At 43.9% G+C, this 20,488-nt stretch overlaps 1 protein-coding gene across 1 annotated transcript; it reads left to right on the forward strand.

Annotated features, from left to right (window-relative positions):
* Window positions 1-16,606: 16,606 nt before the first annotated feature.
* On the forward strand, window positions 16,607-17,883 carry LOC129336699 (uncharacterized). The gene is made up of 2 exons (XM_054990392.1): window positions 16,607-16,829; window positions 17,115-17,883. Exons 1-2 carry the CDS (start codon window positions 16,632-16,634, stop codon window positions 17,826-17,828), a joined length of 912 nt encoding a protein of 303 aa, XP_054846367.1. The 5' UTR covers window positions 16,607-16,631; the 3' UTR covers window positions 17,829-17,883.
* The last annotated feature ends 2,605 nt before the right edge of the window (window positions 17,884-20,488 follow it).

Below are 20,488 nucleotides of genomic sequence, written 5' to 3' on the forward strand. Positions count from 1 at the left end.
GAACTTTGGTAGCATATTGTCAGGTCTGACTATGTTCCTTATGTGATCTAACCAAAGAGACTCCATTTTAATCCTGTCAGTGTTTTAAGCTCTTCTTTTGCAGGTGACAAGCAGTCCAGTAACAGTTATCTCAAAGAAGAGGAATGTTATGACTACAACCTTTCCAGCCTTGGGAAAGTTTCACTCTCTCAGCTTCAAGCCGTTTGTTTTGAGAACTATGGGGGGAGGATGGGACTTGCTGGGCTATGCTATTCTGTACCTTAACCTTTGCCTGTCATTCGTAACAATACTCGTGTACCAGCCAAGATATTGCATCTTGGTCAGTGGACTATAATGGTTGTTTATATTCAGTAAAATATTTTGGAACCAATGGACTCATGTCTCATTGCAAGAGATAGGCTGGATTGCAACTTTTAGTAAGCCACAGTCTGACATTTTGTTACGAATCACATCTGTTCCAATGACTAAACCGGGGCAGACGGATACCAAGGCCGCGTCCAACAGGGACCCTTTGTTTGATCCTTATACCTCCCTTGGTTCGGAAGGACTAGGACCTCCATGACCCGTTCAGGAAGGAACGGAGTCCAGGCGTACTGCGCTGTATACCCTCGCACCTGATAGAGCTGAAACTAGGCCCAGGGCGGCAGCAGAACCTCTGATATCCCTGCCTACGCCGAGGCAGTGGGGTTCGAGGCCAAGAGACACGAGGGAAAGGAGAGTGACTGCGGTATTTACTAAGTCGCAAATGGAAGTGTCGGCTCGATAGCAGAGCATTCAAGTAGCCAACCGTGGTATCACTGGAATCGAGAAGGCGACCAATTAGAGTGGGACCGAAGAGGTTCGGAAAGTACCCAGGTGTGAGAAACCTCCCGTCGCGACGTGATGAGTAGGGACTATGCGGAAGTTACCCCATGGACGGGGCAACGCGAGCCGACTGAACAAAGTTGGGTACAATTACAGAGTCGTCTCCTCCACAAACGCCTATCCCATACCTCTCATCAGAGATCTACTCAACATCGTGGCCCAAGGTAAGATCTTCACAAAATTGGACTTAAAAGATGCTTATTTCCACGTTCGTATACAAGAGGGGGATGAGTGGAAAACCGCGTTCAATATGCCCTTAGGGCAGTACGAATATTTAGTTATGCCTTTTGGCTTGGCCGGGGCCCCTTCGGTTTTCATGTCCATGATCAATGAAGTATTACACGAATTTTTATATAAAGAAGTAGTTGTTTACCTGGATGATGTGTTAATTTACTCAGAAACCGAAGAAGAACATGTACACTTAGTGCAACGAGTATTAACTACTCTCATGTGCAATAAATTGCCCATCAAATTGTCTAAATGTGAATTTCACAAAACTGAACTTAGTTACTTGGGATATTGCATCTCAAAAGATGGGTTAAAAATGGATCCCGGCAACGTGAAAGCAGTTCAAGACTGGCAAACCCCCACAAATTGTAAAGAACTGCAATCCTTTCTGGGGTTTGCCAATTTCTATAGAGAATTTATACAAACTTTGCCCAAATAACTCTCCCCCTCACAGAACTCTTAAAAACTAAAGACAAAGGGGAGCAAGCTAAAAAACCAAAAGCAAAATTATTATGGACACCGCAATGCCAATTAGCCTTTGATCGGTTAAAGCAGCAATTCATATCCGAACCAGTGCTGCAACACCCCGATGAAAATCGCCCATTCATAGTACAGATGGACGCCAGCGATACTGCAATTGGGGGCGTCCTCCTGCAGCAGGGGACAGACAATATTCTCAGACCTTGTGCATACCTTTCACGTAAATTTTCTGAAGCCGAAAGAAATTGGAATGTTTGGGAAAAGGAAGCTTTTGCTGTAAAAGCGGTGCTCTCCACTTGGAGACATTGGCTGGAAGGGGCCCGCCATCCTTTTGAGGTTTGGACAGATCACAAAAATTTAGAAGCGTTATGCAGTCCTCGGAGACTCAATGCCAAACAATTAAGATGGGCGGAATACTTTTCAAAATTCAATTTCACCCTCAAATTCTTACCTGGCAAAACTAATTTCCTAGAGGACGCCCTCTCACGCATGCCCCAACTCAAAAGCAGGAGGGAGGATACAATAGACACAGTATTTTCGCCTACCCAACTGGGGTGTGTGGTTACTATGTGCAGCCGCACAACACACCCTCCTCACTCAGACCAGGGGTGGAGACGAAAACTGAAAAGTGAAGTCGAAAAGGAGGGGGAGAATGTGCCCAAAGAGAAATTAATTCAATCTGAACAAGGGGAATGGCTTTGGGGTGATCGATTTTATGTACCAAATAGTTTAAGAAAAGAAGTACTGCAACGCTGTCATGATGCCCCAACAGCTGGTCATTACGGATATTTAAAAACCCTTCATCTGGTCCAAAGACAATTTTGGTGGCCAGGCATGCGCAAAGACATTTCGCAATATGTAGCTTCGTGTCCCATTTGCCTCAGCGCCAAAACGCAAAAAGCCAAACCTCCTGGACTTTTACAGCCCCTTGAAACTCCAAGTAGACTGTGGGAAATTATTTCTATGGATTTCATCACAGATCTTCCCCCCTCCAAAAATCATACCTGCATTTTAGTTGTAGTGGATCTATTTTCAAAACAAGCCCACTTCATTCCCTGCACTACTATGCCTTCGGCAAAAAGGTTGGCGGATATTTTTCTGAAATATATTGTAAAACTCCATTCTTTTCCATCAAAGGTAATATCCGACCGAGGCGGACAATTCATTGCCAACTTCTGGCGGGAGCTTATGCAACTTATGGGAATTGAACAAGGTTTAAGCTCCGTCCATCATCCGCAAACCGTCGGACAGTCGGAAAAAACTAATCAATTATTAGAACAGTTTCTCCGTTGCTACATCAATTTCCAGCAGGACAATTGGATTGATTTATTGCCTTTAGCAGAATTTTCTTACAACAACAGTGTGCATGCGTCTACTGGAGAAACACCATTCAAAGTAGTTTATGGCTATCACTTTAAACCATTTCCTTTTGAAGCTCTTCCCCCCGCAACAGCCTCCAATGACGTTTCAGGATGGTGGGGGGAGGCAGCTCAACAATGGTCTCTCATTCAACAACATCTTAACAAAGCTAAACTGGACTATAAGAAATACGCTGATCGCCATTGTGCGGCCGAATGGGAATTGCATCCAGGAGACCTTGTTTATTTGTCTACAAAAAATTTGAAAGTCGCTCAAACCAGCCGTAAATTGGCACTAAAGTATTTGGGACCTTTTCCAGTTCATAAAATCATCAACAAAGTGACTGTAGCACTTGATTTACCAAAGAACCTCCGTCACGTCCATCCTACTTTCCACATCAGCTTGTTGAAAAGGGTCCCCCCAGCAGATCAATGGCATACCCGTGCTCCTCCCATACCAACCTTGATTGATGACCAAATCCATTATGAAGTGCAACAAATTTTGGACTCTAAAATCAAACGTAATAAGCTGTTTTACCTCATCAGATGGAAGGACTTTGATTCTGGTTTTGATGAATGGGTGGAGGCTATTCATGTTCATGCTCCTAGATTGGTAAAATCTTTTCACAATCTCTACCCTCTCAAACCTGGGGGAAGGACATTTTAGAGAGGGCAGAAATGTCAGGTCTGACTATGTTCCTTATGTGATTTAACCAAAGAGACTCCATTTTAATCCTGTCAATGTTTTAAGCTCTTCTTTTGCAGGTGACAAGCAGTCCAGTAACAGTTATCTCAAAGAAGAGGAATGTTATGACTACAACCTTTCCAGCCTTGGGAAAGTTTCACTCTCTCAGCTTCAAGCTGTTTGTTTTGAGAACTATGGGGGGAGGATGGGACTTGCTGGGCTATGCTATTCTGTACCTTAACCTTTGCCTGTCATTCGTAACAATACTCGTGTACCAGCCAAGATATTGCATCTTGGTCAGTGGACTATAATGGTTGTTTATATTCAGTAAAATCTTTTGGAACCAATGGACTCATGTCTCATTGCAAGAGATAGGCTGGATTGCAACTTTTAGTAAGCCACAGTCTGACAGCATATCAGAAATATGTGAAATACCTGGGAAACTTTGCTGGTCTTTAACTTCTGGCATTTCTTACAGACATTTTGCATCTGCAGAGCCTGACAAATTGGCCTAGTGGCAATTTAATGCAAAAGGAAAATCCAAAATGAACAGCCACATATTTTAACACATGGTTTCCTAGCTACTGCTGCTTTGAGTACAGGTAGCCATCTTGGGACTTTTTCTGGGACTGCTAAGTTGTGGTGTTGTAGTCTGCAACAGATAGAAAGAAGAGAGGTGGATCCAAGAGAATGCAAAGCCAGGTGTCCTTTTAATGCCACCTGTAAGAGAAATACAGATAGAGAGATGGAAGTACCAAACTTCACAACCCTCAGCCTCCTCTTTTAGATACCATCTGGCCTGTAACTTACACACCGATCTGAAATTTTGGATCAAAAACCAGTTGCTAGGAAGTGTCATGCCTGTCACCCATCCATGCCATTATTTTCAGCTGAAGTGTTGCTGTGAACCAGTGTTTTTTGCTGAACCATTGTTCTATGCTGTGACTTGATATCATATTGCTGATGCCATAATTTGCCTTGTATTCACAGGCCTGCTGTATCCAGAGTGCCTTATCTTTTATGCTTTGAAGCTCAGTGTCTCTGACATTGCAAACCTGCTAGATCTCAGGCGGAAGAAAAATACCGTATTTCATTCTTAATCTGTTGCCTCTCTCCTGTGTCTAGACAAAGCATGTAAACTTTTTAGGGAGTTCTCAGAACTTCGCACCAAAAGTTATGTTTTCCTGTTGGGAGGGGAGATGTGTACTTGGGACCTATAAGAACTATAACTTTTACAGATCTTGTTATCCCTGTCCTGTCAACCTTTTGATCAACCTGTGGACATATCTATGAACATGATTTGATTCCTTGAATAAAGCCTTTTAACCAAGACCATGGAGTGCTTGCTGTGAGGGTACAAGGATCTGTCTGCCATAGCCTGTCATCCATAGACCTGACAGAAAGAAATTTGTAATGTACATTGGGAAAGCACCTGCTCTCCTGGCTTTCCGCAAACAATGTAAAATTGAATTATTCAAAAACACTTTTATATTGTAGGGAGGGGGTCTCAGATGCTTTGCTAATGAGTTAAGGACCATAGACTTCACCACAATGTTGCCTTACATACTACCTGTTGCTTTAAGTATGTGCTTCTATGTTCTACCTGTGCTTCATGTTGTCTAATGTCAGTCCTAGAATTGCTTATGTTCTGTTTCAGCATTTCTTCAACTTTGTACTGGATTCTTGCTAATGCTATGTCTTTGTAAACTTGTATTTACTTACTTCATGGCATTGTTTATGCAAATGTGCTTGATATTGACTGTACTAATTTCATACTATGTAATCTACCTTGAGTCTCAGTGAGAAAGGCAGACAATAAATGACATAAATAAAATAAAATAAATAAACAGGCCAGGTGGTCGCTTTATGCAGTTTGTGCATGTTTTCCAATTAGTACAATTTCCCCCTGTGCTGTAGAAAGGCAATAGGCAATGCCCCTGTGCTGTAGAAAGGCAATGCCTGGGAGTGAGATGGTCGTTCTTAAATCTTAGGGTATTTACAGGCATTTATGCAAGTTTCCTGACCACCCCTCTGTTCTTTCCCTTGAAATAGCCTGCCGGGGAGATTCCCGAAAGGGATTGGCTCCCAGTTGACTATTCTAAAGGACCAACGCTTTTGTCCCTTTGAACAGCTCCCATGTGAGCCGTCTGGATAAGAACCACTCAAAGGCTACTTAAGGTAATAAAAAGCTGTCCTCTATTTGAGTAGACCGTGTGTGAGCTGATTCAAATCTGGCCTATACACAGGCTACTACAAAAAAGTTTTTTTGCTTTTGAGTATGTGGGCCTGATCCAAACTGGGTGCAATCCTAAGCAGGGTTACTCGAGACCCTATTTCATTCAGCTCAGTAGATCCATCCTACTCAAGTCCCACTCTACTCATGATTCTGCTCGAGTCTACTCTCAGGAAAATGTTCTCAGGATTGCACAGTTCACATGCTGTGTGTGTAAAACTGATTCAGATTGGGCCTGCGTGTTGGATTTTTAAAGGGAGGAAAGCTTCCACTCCATCTTCATAGACAGTGCACCTTTGAATACCAGTAGCTGCAGGGCAATAACAGAGGAAAACTTCTGCCTCCATGCCCTGCCCGTAGATCTTCCTGGAGCATCTGTTTAGCCACTGGGGGAAAGAGGAAACAGAGCTTTCCTTAAGTTCCCATGGGGGAAAAAATCCCTTCACACGCAAAACTATTATTTCAGAGAGAAACTCCTTTCCCTTAACATCTAGTTTTCTATATGCATACAATTATTTTTGTATAAAGGAGAATTCAGTCATACAAACCCACATTTGCAGCCTTAAGCAATATAAACTATACTGTATAGCTCAGATTTAGGCATACTATTTCAGTGAAAACTAGGCCCCAGTTGCTATCTAGTCTCTGCCTTGTTAGACATGCATTTGCTACTCATCATGAGCGGCTATTGATCCGAAGAAAGCAGAGGGAATCCCACGCTTTGCCCTTGTGAGTTGTGCTTGGCCCTCCTTGGCTTTGTCATAGCTGAATGAGCATTTTGCTAGTTCTCTGCGGATTGCCTGAGAGCTGAGCTGTCAGAGTGCATATCCGTCACAAACCTCCCCAGGCACTAACAACTCTTCACCTGGTTTTCTGGATCTTGCTTAAGAAGCAACATTTGCTAGAGTTGCATTCCTCATTCACTGTGATGACCTTCTCCTCGGAACTGTGGATTTAAATGATAGGGAAATGTGGTACTGAATTTCCCTTCGGCTCACTCTGTCTGTACCCTGAAGAGCCAGTGTAGTTTTTTTAATTGTGCAAGGTTCTGAAAGAGCAGGGCAGATTGGGATCTTCAAATGCTCGGGACGGAGCAAGCCAAGCTGAGCAACCCCGGTGGTCCTGGCAGAACCCAATGGGGCCTCTTGGCTCAGACTTGGGTTGCAGTGGCCATGAAGCTGGGCATAGCCTCATCTGTCACCTCTTCTTTTCTGAGCTGCCAGTGTTGCTGGGGCTCAGCTTGGCTTGCTTTGGGCTGTCAGTACTTTCCTAGGGCATCAACCCACTGAGAACTTTCCTGGAAGTTAAGAGAACAATTTGCCCATACGAGTTCAGAACAAAGGTGGGTGAAGAATCTCTTAGAGCTGAAACACATGAGATGAATTACACATGAAGAGCATGGATTGGGACGTGCAAGCTTCCCTGGGAGTGGAAGCCTTACCCTCCTCCCTCTCCAAGCTCCTGGAGGAAAACTGAGTGGATTTTCTTACAAAGAACAGCTGCTTGACTGGAGAGATTCTCTCTTTCAAAAATTCACTTGCTTCGGTTTTCCTTCAGGAACTCAAGAGATGGGGTGGTGGAGGGAAGGGGGAATCCACGCTGCAATTCCCTGCTGGGAGAAGAAGAATGGGAGCGATTGGGTTTATCTCTAACTCGTAAAACACCTTGGCTTTTTTCCTGCCTCTTGTTACATCATTCCCCACTCCCACCCCCATCCTGAGCTCCCAGAGAATTTTTGAAAGAGAGAAAGAAACTGTGTGTGTATGTGTGTGAAAAAGAAATTATCTCCATTTGCGACTCTTCCTTGCTGAGAATCACATTGAGCAGCTGTTTTTTTTTTAAAAGACTATATTTCCCAGGGATCCTTGCAGGATCCAACACGTGCCCATGTGTCTTGTGTGGTTCTACTCTTACTCAATTGCTGAGGCATCAGGTAGTGTTGTCCAAGGGGAGGAAATGGCTCCAAATGATCAGGAAGGTTTTCCAACTGTGTTAAGGAATATCTTGAGGAAGCTGATCAGAAGTTCCTTAATAAAAATATCAGTAGTGAGAAGCTCCCCCCAACTCAGCGACTTGCTCATTGCTATCCATTTTTTCATACAATGTACAGCCTCCATCAAGTGTTGGGTTCATTCAGTCGCACTCTCGATTTACAAAGACTGAGGTTCAACAGGTCTGGTCAATGTTGTCAGTGTGAACCATAGTGCAAGCCCCTGGATTCTCTGCAAATGCACCAGAATTTCCTAGCAGAGAAGGTTATGTGAAAATGTTCCGGGGAGGTTGAAAACCACTGAGCTGCTGAAAGGCTCTGTGGCCTGCCTTGCAGCCCTACAGGGTAGATCCTCAGGGGCACGTTTTGCTACTGCTCCAGAGCCTTAAAGATTGACCAGAAGCATCCCCTGAATCCCCCATCTTATGCAGCATCAGGGGTGTAGAGGCATGCAAAGCTTTTCTGCAGTCTATCTGCATGACTGGGGCAATACAGCTGGGTGTGAAGGTCTCCTGATTAGTTCACTGCTTCTGTATTCAGTCTGAGTGATTTGGTGGTGCTTGTGAACTGCTATGCCAACAGAGAACTAACAGAAGTTTAGAAAACCCCTTGTGAGATATACGAGTTCTAAGGAAGGCTGGTCTCCCATGGATTCACGTCATGCTTAAATGGGTGCCAGAAGTTAGGGGAGCACCTTTGGAACTAATTTAGAAGAGGTGGTTTAGATATTAGGAGGACTAAATCTGCCGATGCTGATCACTATTTTCTCCAATGGGGCAGCAGGAAAAGCAGCTAAGTGGAGCAATACAGCTGGGTGTGAAAGTCTCATTAAAGGTTGCTCTCTTGGGACCTTGGCTAGCTGAGCAAATCCCTCACCCAGGCACAATGGAAAAGCCTGGTGAGAAATTGCTTTTGCAACACCGTTAAGCTCATTTTCCCACTTAGTGTCTTCTGAATGATGCATTTCTTCAGCCCCAGGGAAACCTGAATGAAAAATCTGGTTACTGATATTATGGAACTTTGGGAATTGTTGATTTATGAACTTGAGCTGTAGCTTGTTTTGTTTGTTTGAAATATGTTTTTTTTCCAGTGAGGTAAACAAAAAAGACATTTTCAGCTGCCTTCTTATCCAGTTTGCCATTTAAAAACAGTCATGAAGCTTTGCTGGCTGAGAAGTGAAGCCTCTTTTTTTAACTTGTCTGTTTGATGATCTTTCTTTGTAACATAATATCGCCACTCAACATTGTGATATCAAAATCTGGTGACAATGCCCAGGACATAATTGTACATTTCAGTTCTAAGTACCAGTTCATCCTCCACAATCATATTTAATGAGTCCAAGGAAGAGGAAATACATACTCTAATGTGATATTAGTTTGGAGCATTGAGGGTGTGGAGGAAAGATGCAAAATATATTGCAGTGGTGTAGTTAGGAACTGGAAGATTGCAAGGAGCTGGAGCTGCAAAGATTGCAAAGAGTCCAGTAGCACCTTTAAGACTAACCAACTTTATTGAGGCATAAGCTTTCGAGAACCACAGTTCTCTTGACGAAGAGAACTGTGGTTCTCGAAAGCTTGTGCCTCAATAAAGTTGGTTAGTCTTAAAGGTGCTACTGGACTCTTTACTATTTTGCAACTACAGGCTAACACAGCTAACTCCCCATGATCTTTAGAGCTGGAAGGGATCACAAGGGTCATCTAGTCCAATCCCCTGCACAATGCAGGGAATTCACAGCTATCTCCACCCCTCCACCTCTCCTGGTGATTGCTGCTTTGTGATTTGAAGCAAGGTATCCAAACACTGTCATTTACTAGTTATTTATTTCAATTTGATCTTCTGAGCTCTTGTGATGCTCTTCCAGATAACTCTGTAATACTACCTTCAAGCCATATATAACCCAGCGACCTTCTTCTCCCAGTGATGGCCAAATATGGTTGTCATCCGAATTTGAGCAATGCTTCCAGCAAGGGCCATATGGACATTGCTTACAACAGAGTTCATGCAAAAGATCCTCTTCATTTATACACACTGCACACCAACCCATGTAAAGCTATTCCTGGAGGAAATTCTCTAGAGGGAAAATAATTCAAGCCAGAGCAGACTAATATTTCTATAGAGCCATTAATAAGATTTTCTGGTTAAAATAGTCTTCACCGGCAAGCCATCCTTTGTAGAGTTGGATCATATCTGGGTCACTGAGCAGCTGCATGCCATGTGTCTGGTATATGAAATCGATGTAGCTCCAGAGAAGCAGTTTTGTTCAGCAGTGTTCCCTGCCAGATGAAAGCCAAAGTTGATGGTTTTCGAAACTAGTTTTCAAACTTCTTCCCAGTGTATGCCAATTGGTAGGATATCCTTGTGAGAGGGCAAGTCACTAGGGGTTGTCTCTGGGTGTGACAAGACAGGAAAAACAAATAGTTCCCGAGTCATGCAAAAGAAAAAGATGCAGATATCTTAAGTTGGGAGATGCTGATTTTCTCAGCGCATGAACATAATGTGTGTATCTCACTGCAGGTGGTATATGAATTCTTCCCAAAATTCTTCTCATAGTCCTTCACCAACAATGCAATCCAAAGCACAGTTACACCCTTCTAGAGCTGTCCTGCATACTTCCTGGCAACCCTATTAAAAATACTAATTTTTATCAGGTAGATGTAGACCTCTGGGAAGGACAAGCATACGAGAGCTTGTTGTGTTAGGGCTTTTCTACTTCTTGTTCCCTTTGTTGCCAGACTACATCTCCCAGCAGGCAGTGTTTTCAGGTCTGTTGTTATATCTAAGATAAATAGAAATACTTAGAGAAATCAAGTGCTATACTTGCATGTGTGAACTAACCCTACGTACGTAGTAAACTTGGCATAATAGGTTAGGCCCAAAGGAGTGGAAGTTGTGCTCTGCTCAAGGAATTGATTCCTCTTACCTTCTCCCTGCTATAGCTCCCTACACTTTCTGAAAGGTGATGTCTGGGATGAAGGACCCACAGAAATACATGGTGTGAGGCATCATCTATCTTACCAATCTCTTGCCCTGGAGCTCAAAAGTTTGCCTCCATTTTATCCTCACACTACAGCAACTCTGTAAGGCAGGTTGAGAAAGAGCGACTGGTGTGACTGACCCAAGTCATTCAACAATCTTCATAGTTCAGCAAGGTTCCAAACATGGGTTTCACCTGGCTTAATCTGACTCCCTGTCATATACAAAGGCTGTTGACTGTGGAGTTCTGAACTTTGTTGTGGGAAGGCAGAATTGGCAACCATTTATGGACAGAGGTGCCCTTTGGATCTAACCCATATACACTTGTCAACAAACTCACAATAGCTCTTATTTATCCGAACTTTGACTGAAGAATGTTTTTCAATAGAAGGGGAAAAAATCCCGCCATAGATCTCTTCTGGGCTGGTTCATGTTATAGCAAGAATTTCCCTTTAAGAGTAAACTCATCATCATTTGCGATGTGGTAAATCCAGCTGTCGTGTTGTTTTAATGGCTTTATAAATTGGTTTTGCAATTAGCAATGACTCCATATTTCTGATGTTAAATGGAAGGAAATTAGCCTGCTGTTATGCAGTAAGCACCTTTTTCTGTAGAAAACGCTCTTCATTCCCCCCCTCCTAAACCAAGTTTTTAAGTCCTGTGCAGAATAAAATCCCAAGACATGTGACTCACCTCCAGTGAAAAGCTAAATTAGAACAATAGATCATCTTGTTTCAGGGATGAGAAACTCCCAGAGGCACATTCTCAAACATCTTTCTCACTTCACACTTTGCACCAATGCAGATGTGCTGTAAATAAGAGTTGATTCAAAGGATATATTTTGCTGGTGTTATCAGTGTAGGTAGCTTAGTGCACTCATATGTTCACATGGGGCAAGTAATGCAGGTACATTGATCAACATCTAAGCCAGCTCACTCCAGCATGGGGGCAGGGAGAGAAACAGGAATACTTTAATGGTTTTTAGGGGGTCCAGAAGGGTCTGGTCTGAGCTGCAAGTGTATTGCTATAATATGGCCAACTTATGAAAGAAATTGTATGTATAGGATAAAATTGGGGGCATTAGGTTTGCCAGGTGCCTGCTAATCCCCTGGATTGCCCACCATAAGGCCCGGAAATTAAGGCCTTGGCCTACTGGTCCTCACTGATCAATGGGTAGAAGCAGGCTGGTCAGTGAGCGGGCACACAATCATTGTCTCTGCATGATGATGCCACTTCTAGCATGACCCAGAAGTGATGGCATTGCATCAGGGGTGATTCTTTAGCTGTCAGCCAAAAATACAGTGTTATTTTTGACAGAGTGCCAAGGAATTGGCCCAGGAGCAATGCTGTCACTTCTGGGTTGTGCCAGAAGTGATGCATAGGGATGTCAATCACATGTGCACCCTGGTAAGTTCCTACCCTCTGTACCCCACCTCCCATCATTTGTTTGCCGGTGTGTGTGTGTGGCAACCCTAGAAGGCATATTGCGTCATTTTCTGGGCCCAGCAGACCTATGCTCAGGTTCTGCCAATGCAGCAAATCATTGTCTGTTCCATTGGAGTCTGCAAACTTCAAGCTGCAGAATTCCTGGAGTAAAGAGTGAATGGATCACCCCTCCCCTGTTCTCACCAACTCTGTTTATCATCATAATCAAAAACAATGCCTTACAGCCCATGCAGATAGATCAAGATAGGCAGCCATGTTAGTCTGTCTGTAGCAGTAGAAAACTACAAGAGTCAAGTAGCACCTATAAGACTAATGTGAAAGCTCATAACCTACCGCAAATTTTGTTAGTCTTATAGGTGCTACTGGACTCTTGCTCTTTTCTAGTCCATGGAGACTGGATGAAAACAATTGGATCAAAAATGAGAACCAGTATGCTGTAGTGGTTAGAATGCCTGAATAGGATGTGGGAGACTTAGATTCAAATTCATGTCAAAGAGACAGTTGCCGACAGCAACATCTGGCTTTTAATTTCTAATTTCAGTATAACTATTATTGGATTTATTTACTCCTGGATATGTGTGGCTTATCACAATAATACATTGACCACTGAGGAAGGCCTTTTAGGGGTCGAAACGTGTATGGTCCATTTGTTTTTAGGTAGTCCATCAAGTATCTATGAGATACTATTTAGTTGGATGTAATTGTTATTGGTCATTGGGCAATCCATCTTTGTGTATGAAATATTACAATTGTGTATGTACTTACTTTTATGTTTTTTAAATTTTTTAATTGTTGCTTTTGTGTACCCTTTATAATAAATACATGCAATTTTGTCATACTTTTGTAATGCTAGCTTGACCCTCTCATCCTACTCACTTTTCTGAGTTGAGTTTCCCCCCTTTTTCCTTCATTTTCAATCATCCTTTCAACCACATCTCTTTCATAACAACAACATTCGATTTATATACCACCCTTCAGGACAACTTAATGCCCACTCAGAGTGGTTTACAAAGTGTGTTATTATTATCCCCACAACAAAACACCCTGTGAGGTGGGTGGGGCTGAGAGAGTTCCAGAGGGCCATGACTAGCCCAAGGTCACCCAGCTGGCTTCAAGTGGAAGAGTGGGGAACCAAACCCGGCTCTCCAGATTAGAATCCCGTGCTCTTAACCACTACACCAAACTGGCTTATAGCCGTGAGGGAAAAAATAGAGAGGGGAGGTGATGAACACCATCCCGAGGTCCATGGAGGAAGGGTGGGATAAAAATGTACTAAATAATAAAAACAGAACTTATTTGGTTGCCAAATTGGAATCAATTTGATCAGCAGCCCAGGGTGAGCCAGTTTATTTGATTGCAAAAATCTGATTTTATCAGATTTCACTATCATTTCTAAGCATTTATTGCTGCAATTCTAAAAAGCACTTCCTTTGGGAGTAAGCCCCAGTGACTATAATGGGATTTATTTCCAAGGAGACCTACTTAGGATTCTTCCTTATATTGTTCATTGTTAACCTCTTCTGAGATGTTCTACTAATCTTACAAAAAACCTTTGCCTTCCTCTAAAAAGATACTGGCAGAAAACTCCTGCTGAATCTGATTGAGAGAGCTTCACAGCCCACAGGAAGATCTATGAAGCAGCAGTGATGGCAGCAAAGAAACATCACTTCTCTTCAACCATTGCACCAGCTGGCTCATGATGAGCATCCCAGTTGTTATGGTATATCGACATCTTCTGACACCTAAATCTGAACCTTTGAGGGCTCAAGAACAGACCATTAGCTGTGACCCCTTTGCAAGGTTCTTCGCAGATAAAATAATAAAGATATGCTCTGAGCTGCACCAGCTGTGATACAGATGCAGTGAGGCAGATACTTAACTCTGGTCTGAGTATGAACCATTTTGACCCAGTTATTAATAGGACCCTGGTATCTGTGAAGGCTACTACTGGTGTACTGGATTCTTGCTCATCCTGGCTGCTAAAATTTTGTAAAGACCACATTAATGATCCCTTGATGTCTATCATAAATCAGTCACTAACTCAGAGCACCTTCCCTCGGTTACTCAAAGTGGAGGTCATCCACCTACTACTTTAAAAAAATCCATAGACAAAAATGACGTGGCTAATTATTTCCCAGTCTCTAATATTCTCTTTCAGGGCAAAGTGATTGAGAGAGCAGTAGCTGACCAATTCTAGGTCTTTTTGGATAACTCTGATGCTCTAGACTCTCCTCCTGATTTTAGACCAGGATATGGGACAGAGATGGCTCTGGTAGCTTTAGAGGATGACTTTCTTCAGAATATAGACAAAGGCCACATTTCTTTGTTGCTCCTCCTGCATCTATCTGCAGCCTTTGACACAGTGGATCATGCTATCCTGCTAAGGTGTTTGAAGGCAGAAGTGGGTATTAAGGGATGTGCTTTGGACTAAATTAAATTGTTCCTCATACGGCGCACTCAAAGGGTGGCTATTGTTGACCAGCCATCTTCAGAGCACAGTCTTATCCCTCATGTTACTCAATTTCCTTTAGGTGAAATCATTTGTAGCTATGTAGACTATACTACTGAGTACTGTCTGTTGATGTAGCTATGGTCCCACTGGGTAATTTCCACATCATTTAATACGTCCTGTCAAACTGCTTACATTTTGTTTCAGCAAAGTCCATTTCTGTATTCCTATACTGGAATTTATGCTTCTTTTCAGATTTCTGCAGGGCACACCCTATTATATTTTTAATGGCTCCGTTCTTGACCATAATGACTTATACTTTGTAATTTGCCTTGAGTCTCAGTGAGATAGAAAGAGAGAGAGAGAGAGAGAGAGGGAGAGGGAGAGGGAGAGGGAGAGGGAGAGACATTCATACATACATACATACATACATGGCAATAAAAAGCCATCCCAAGAATTGATATTACAACCAAACAAGATTTGCTTGATAATATGTAGATAAAGAGGCTGTATGCCACCTTGGAAAAATAAACAACAGGCTGTAATGCATGCATACATACATACATACATACATACATACATACATACATACATACATACATACATACATACATACAGGGGTCATTTCGTAGAAAAAGAGCTGGAGGAACTCATCAGCATAACTCATTAGCATAACATTAGCATATGCCATGCCCCTTGACATCACCGGAAATGTGTCATTGGTATAACTGATTTGCATATGCCACACCCCTTGACATCACCTATCCTGGCCATTCAGGGCCGAAATTGGGCCCAAAATGGCAAAAAGGGGCTGAAAATGGCCGAAAGAGGGCCCAAAATGGTCAGGATCAGGCCGCTGCTGAGCAGGAGAGTGATCCACCATCTGTCAGAGGCCCGATCCGGGCCATTTTGGCCCCAATCCAGCATGAAATGGGCCCAAAATGACAGAGAGTCAGCTGGGCGGGGCCACCTGACATGTGACCTCTTTGGGGAACTGCCGGAACTGTGTTCCTGTGCGTTCCCCCTCGAAATGAGCCCTGCATACATACATACCTCAAGCACAAGGACTCCAAACGTGCTATGAAAGTTCTTTTCAGGCAAAATCTGGATCCCATCCTAGGCCGATTCCACACTACCTTAGCTCCCGCTTTTCTTGTGCACTGATTGCTCCATCTGCTATTGCGCGTTCTTTGCTTGTTTGTTCACATCACCTTTAGAATAGCGCTTATCCTGCGCAATCCGTTGATCACATCCCCTTTCAAAAATACGGGTAAAGGGGCGGGACAAAACCAAAAGGCCCGGGTTATTTTTTTTTTTTTAAAAAAGGCAAATTTGACGCTATATCGACGTGTAATTATCTTGAAACAACGAATCCGCGTTCCCTTCCTTCCCTGTCATTGGTCAGTTTTCGGACCAGCCTCTTAAAAGGTTATTGGATCCCCGTGGAGGCGCCAAAATTTGAACAGCTTTAAAATTGGACTGATAGTCATTCCTGTCTCTGTGGGAGTTACAGGTGACTTGGAGAGGGTAGGATGGCACCCCGGGAAACGATCATTTTTCTGATGGCTCATGTCCTTCTGATTATGCTCCGCTGCTCGACATTCATGTGCCTTTCCTATAAAAGGTACATCTGCAGGAGGAGACGTGCGGCTGCCAGATTGCTATTTTTCAGAAACCGGCACTCCGCTTACCGCCGCTACCTTCGTGCACCACCTAGAAACAGGTTTCGGCGATGGTTTGCCTTGGCAGAACTTGAAGAGCCACGGGAGCACTGGGTTTACCCACGAAGCCTCCACTGGTGGGATGCCATCGTTTTGGGCTACTGGGATGATCATTGTTGGATGGAGCGTTTCCGAATGTCCAAGCAAACATTTCTTGAGTTGGTGGAGGCTCTACGGCCACGTCTCGAACGTCAAACCACCACCATGCGTGTGCCATTATCCGTGGAGAGGAGAGTCGCCGTAGCGGTGTGGTACCTCGCCAACGGGTCAAGCTATCAGGTGGCGAGCGACTTGTTTGGCATCGGACGGTCCACGGTCGCATCCTCGGTAATAGAGTTCTGCTTTGCTGTGGAACTAGAACTTCTCTCGAAAACAATATGCATTGGTCCCGACGTTGGAAAGGTAGGTTGCACTGTGGAAAATTTTTTTTTTTGTAATGTGATGTCGTCCTTCCGACTTATCATTGTGCCAAAATCATATCAGTTGCTTTTATTTGACCATCCAAAAAATGTCTAGGTTCTGACTGGACAACTAGGAATCTCACACTTGCGCATTGATGTGCCTTACGCTGACAGATGCCCGTGAGCGTGGATATAATCTTGAATAACAATCACCTAAACTTCTGTGAGTGCTGTTTGAGTAACCCCAAAACATGTCTGATTAATTTATTTTCCTTTTTCGAAACAGATAATGGATGGCTTCGATCGCCTTGGATTTCCGCACTGCATAGGCGCTATAGATGGCACCCACATTCCCATTTGCGCTCCGGGGGGAAGGCCCGATCAATATGGGAATCGGAAGAACTATTCATCCATTCTTCTTCAAGGAACTGTAGACTCATCAGGACGCTTCATCGACGTGGAGGTAGGGTGGAGTGGGAAAAATCATGATGCCTTTGTCTTTACCCACTCCGCCCTCTGTATTGCCATGGATGCCGGCTCCCTGGTTCCTGGGAACCCTTGCCTGGATTTGGATGGTGTGGTGGTTCCACCGATCATCATTGCGGATGGTGCCTACCCCTTGCGTCCCTGGCTGATGAAGCCATACGGCCGGACAGCAGAAGCGGGACATCACCGAGACTTTGATAGGAGACTTTGCAGGGCTCGCAACAAGGTGGAATGTTGTTTTGGTCGTTATAAGGGGAGATGGCGTTGTTTGTCCAGGCGTCTGCAGGTCAGAGAACAAAATGTGGTCTCTGTTGTCACTGCTTGTGCTGTCCTACATAACTTGTGTGAGGAAAGGGGTCATCCGGTGTTGGGTGACCTGGAATCACCAGAACCCATTCGCATACAGGCTGATGAGGATGATGACATGGCCACAAATGGTGAGAATCTCGCAGCAGGAAAGGTAGTGCGGGAGGCCTTGGCAAGGTTCATGGCCGCCGCAGGATCAAGAGAGTAGAGCTTACCATGCCACCAATGGATGTTTCAGAAATCCGATTGTGGTGGTCCTTTAAACGATTTTTTATTATTATCCTGTCACGAGCCCTTGCTGTGTTGGCTCAAAAATAAACCAAAAATATGTTTTTGGATCTCATTGTTGAACTGTTTTCTTTCTCCTGATCTAAAATAAAAAAATACACATCATCACAAGACCAGTGAACAATCAATAAATAAAACAAATCAGAAAACCATTATATTCCTCTTGCAAACAATTTAGTGCTCCACACATTGCCCTTTCCATTTTTAAAAAAAATATTGCAATCTTGCCCAGTCGATGTTGTTGTTCGTGGAGGTGCATCCTGGAGATCATGGACACTCAAAATCACACTCACCGGCACACAGATGGCCCTGTCTCTGAACAACCAATTCTGCTCCGGAATGTGCATAGTGGACTCATACACAGCTAATCTGTTCACCCCGCGTTGGTTTAAGTCCTTCCCAGTGATGGTCTACAGGCTATTGTGTGGTCATTTCTCAGGGAACCTTACAAGGGTTATCACCCAACCCTCACGTCACTCATTAATATGTTAAAAAAAAAATTCTTATCACTTGACACTGTCATTCCCATTGTCCACTTAATGCTTTCGTGGGTACAGCCGGGAAGCAAAGAGCGCGGGGTGGACACGGGTCCATTTAATAAAAAAAACGCCTCTAAGCCTCCGTCGTTAAGATTCTCCCGCGCAAATAACGGGCGCGTGTAGCCGCCGATCATGCGCGTTGAAGATTCATTACTGTGTCGACATACCGTCTCATTGAAATCATGGCTTCAGGCGGGAAAGGTGTCTTTTGGAGGGACGACGAGGTCCGTGCCCTGCTTAACCTGGTGCTCAGCTCGGGAAAGGCAGGAATCCTCATGAAGAGCACCCACCTTCCCAACAGGCAGCACTTCAGTCGGGTAGCCACTCGTATGCGTGAGGCCGGCTTTGAGAGGAACACCGAACAATGCCGGTCCAAGTTTAAGCGCGTCAAGGGGGCTTTCTACGATGCCTTGGAGTCCTGGCAAGGGATTCCAAGGCAGAGTGGGAAGCCCCCCTTTTTTGCCGAAATGATGAGGCTCTGGGAGGCAGCAGGGAAACCCAGCTGGAGGAACCGATATCATGGTGGTGAGTTGAGGTCTCGATGATAAAATTATGCCTATGACAATTATGCTTGTGTTTTGATTTTGAATTTTTTTCAAGGACATTGAGCTGAGGAATTGGTGAGTGGTGGTCCAAAAACCGCAGATCTTGGACATTGTTCACTGCTGTGCCTGACCACCCTAGAAGCGGGTGTATGCTTGTGCTTTTTTAACAATACCGAACCCTGTTTGAATGGCCAAACCGCCCCATGATAGCTCCCCATGGACAGGATGTTCAAGCCAAATTTGTTTCTCAAAACATCGATACTGTAGGACAATAGAATTCACATTTGCAGACCACTCCACATAACCTCATGCATGCGTGGATTGGGGAAAAGCATTTGCTGGGGTGTCAGTAAAGTTTTGATAGTATGATTACAAGGTTTTCATAGAGGCCATTTTATAAAAAAAGATATTTTCCTGATTTCCACAGCTGCTCTTAGGAGGAGAGATGAGCCGATGAGTCAACCTGAGGAGCCAGAGGGGGAAGCCTCCGATGAGATGGAGCACGCCAGTGCGGCAGGCTCCTCCCCTGTGAGCAACGTGGTGCACCAGGAGTTGGCACATGCAGGTGGGTGTCATGAGGAGTATCATTGCATTATGCAGCATCTAAATAGCCATTCCCCTCCACCCACTTTGGGTGATGCCATCCAAGTGTCAAGAACATTCTGCGCCAAAGGCTGCCCTGGCATGATGTCAGGTGGCAGATTCTTTCAGTTTTGCATTCTCCACAGACCAACATCACCTGCAACGTGACCATTTTCCAATTTAAAGGAAAGTTTAGAGCAGACATGAGTTATCGAAAAGGTGACATCTTAGTGGTCTGCGGGCCAAGCTACACATGACGAATGACACTTGAATGGCAAGTGTATTTCTCCCTGTTCACTTGCCCTCCACTCAAACCACTCGCCATTCAAGTGTCATTCGTCATGTGTAGCTTGGCCCTGTGAAGCAACCTCATCCAAAGCATCACAGCACCGTGGTCCAAACAAGTGCTTACCGTCCACCATTCATAGATTCAAAAGACTGTTTCTTACAGTAAACATTGGTGTGACCACATTTTCCTGCACCGTCAAGACCGAGAATTTTTAAGGATGGCCCAAGTTTTCTCAAATCGTACTTCTCATAGTTAGATGCATGGTGTGCCAAAAAGATAAGGGCATGATATTGTAGTTTACAGAGGTGTTAATCTACTCTGCCATAACCTCTCCAGCTCAATATCAGAGTTTTTTCTCTTTTTACCACCATGCAACAAACTAAGAGAATTGTGATTCTCGAATGTGCACTCCACAATTTTATCACTTTGAACCCAAGGGCGCTTCCAGGATAAATGTTTATTGCTCCCAGGGTTAAACACCGCAAAATCATGTGGATTTCACCGATTTGTGAATCAGGAAACTTTTGTCATTGCTGTGATAATGGAAATTGACTGTTTGTCCATCCAAATGCAACTGTAAACGCAATTTGAACGGCAGCATTGGATCTCTTCACAGGAATCCAAA

This window comes from Eublepharis macularius, chromosome 1 (genome assembly GCF_028583425.1).
Source record: "Eublepharis macularius isolate TG4126 chromosome 1, MPM_Emac_v1.0, whole genome shotgun sequence".
In the NCBI taxonomy this organism is placed as follows: Eukaryota; Metazoa; Chordata; class Lepidosauria; order Squamata; family Eublepharidae; genus Eublepharis; species Eublepharis macularius.

Bases quoted from the DNA above. Each gene is read 5' to 3' on its own strand.
- LOC129336699 (XM_054990392.1), top strand. From the start codon at position 16,632: ATGCGTGTGCCATTATCCGTGGAGAGGAGAGTCGCCGTAGCGGTGTGG. The intron at 16,830-17,114 runs GTAGGTTGCACT...TTTTCGAAACAG, and splicing joins TTGGTCCCGACGTTGGAAAG to ATAATGGATGGCTTCGATCG.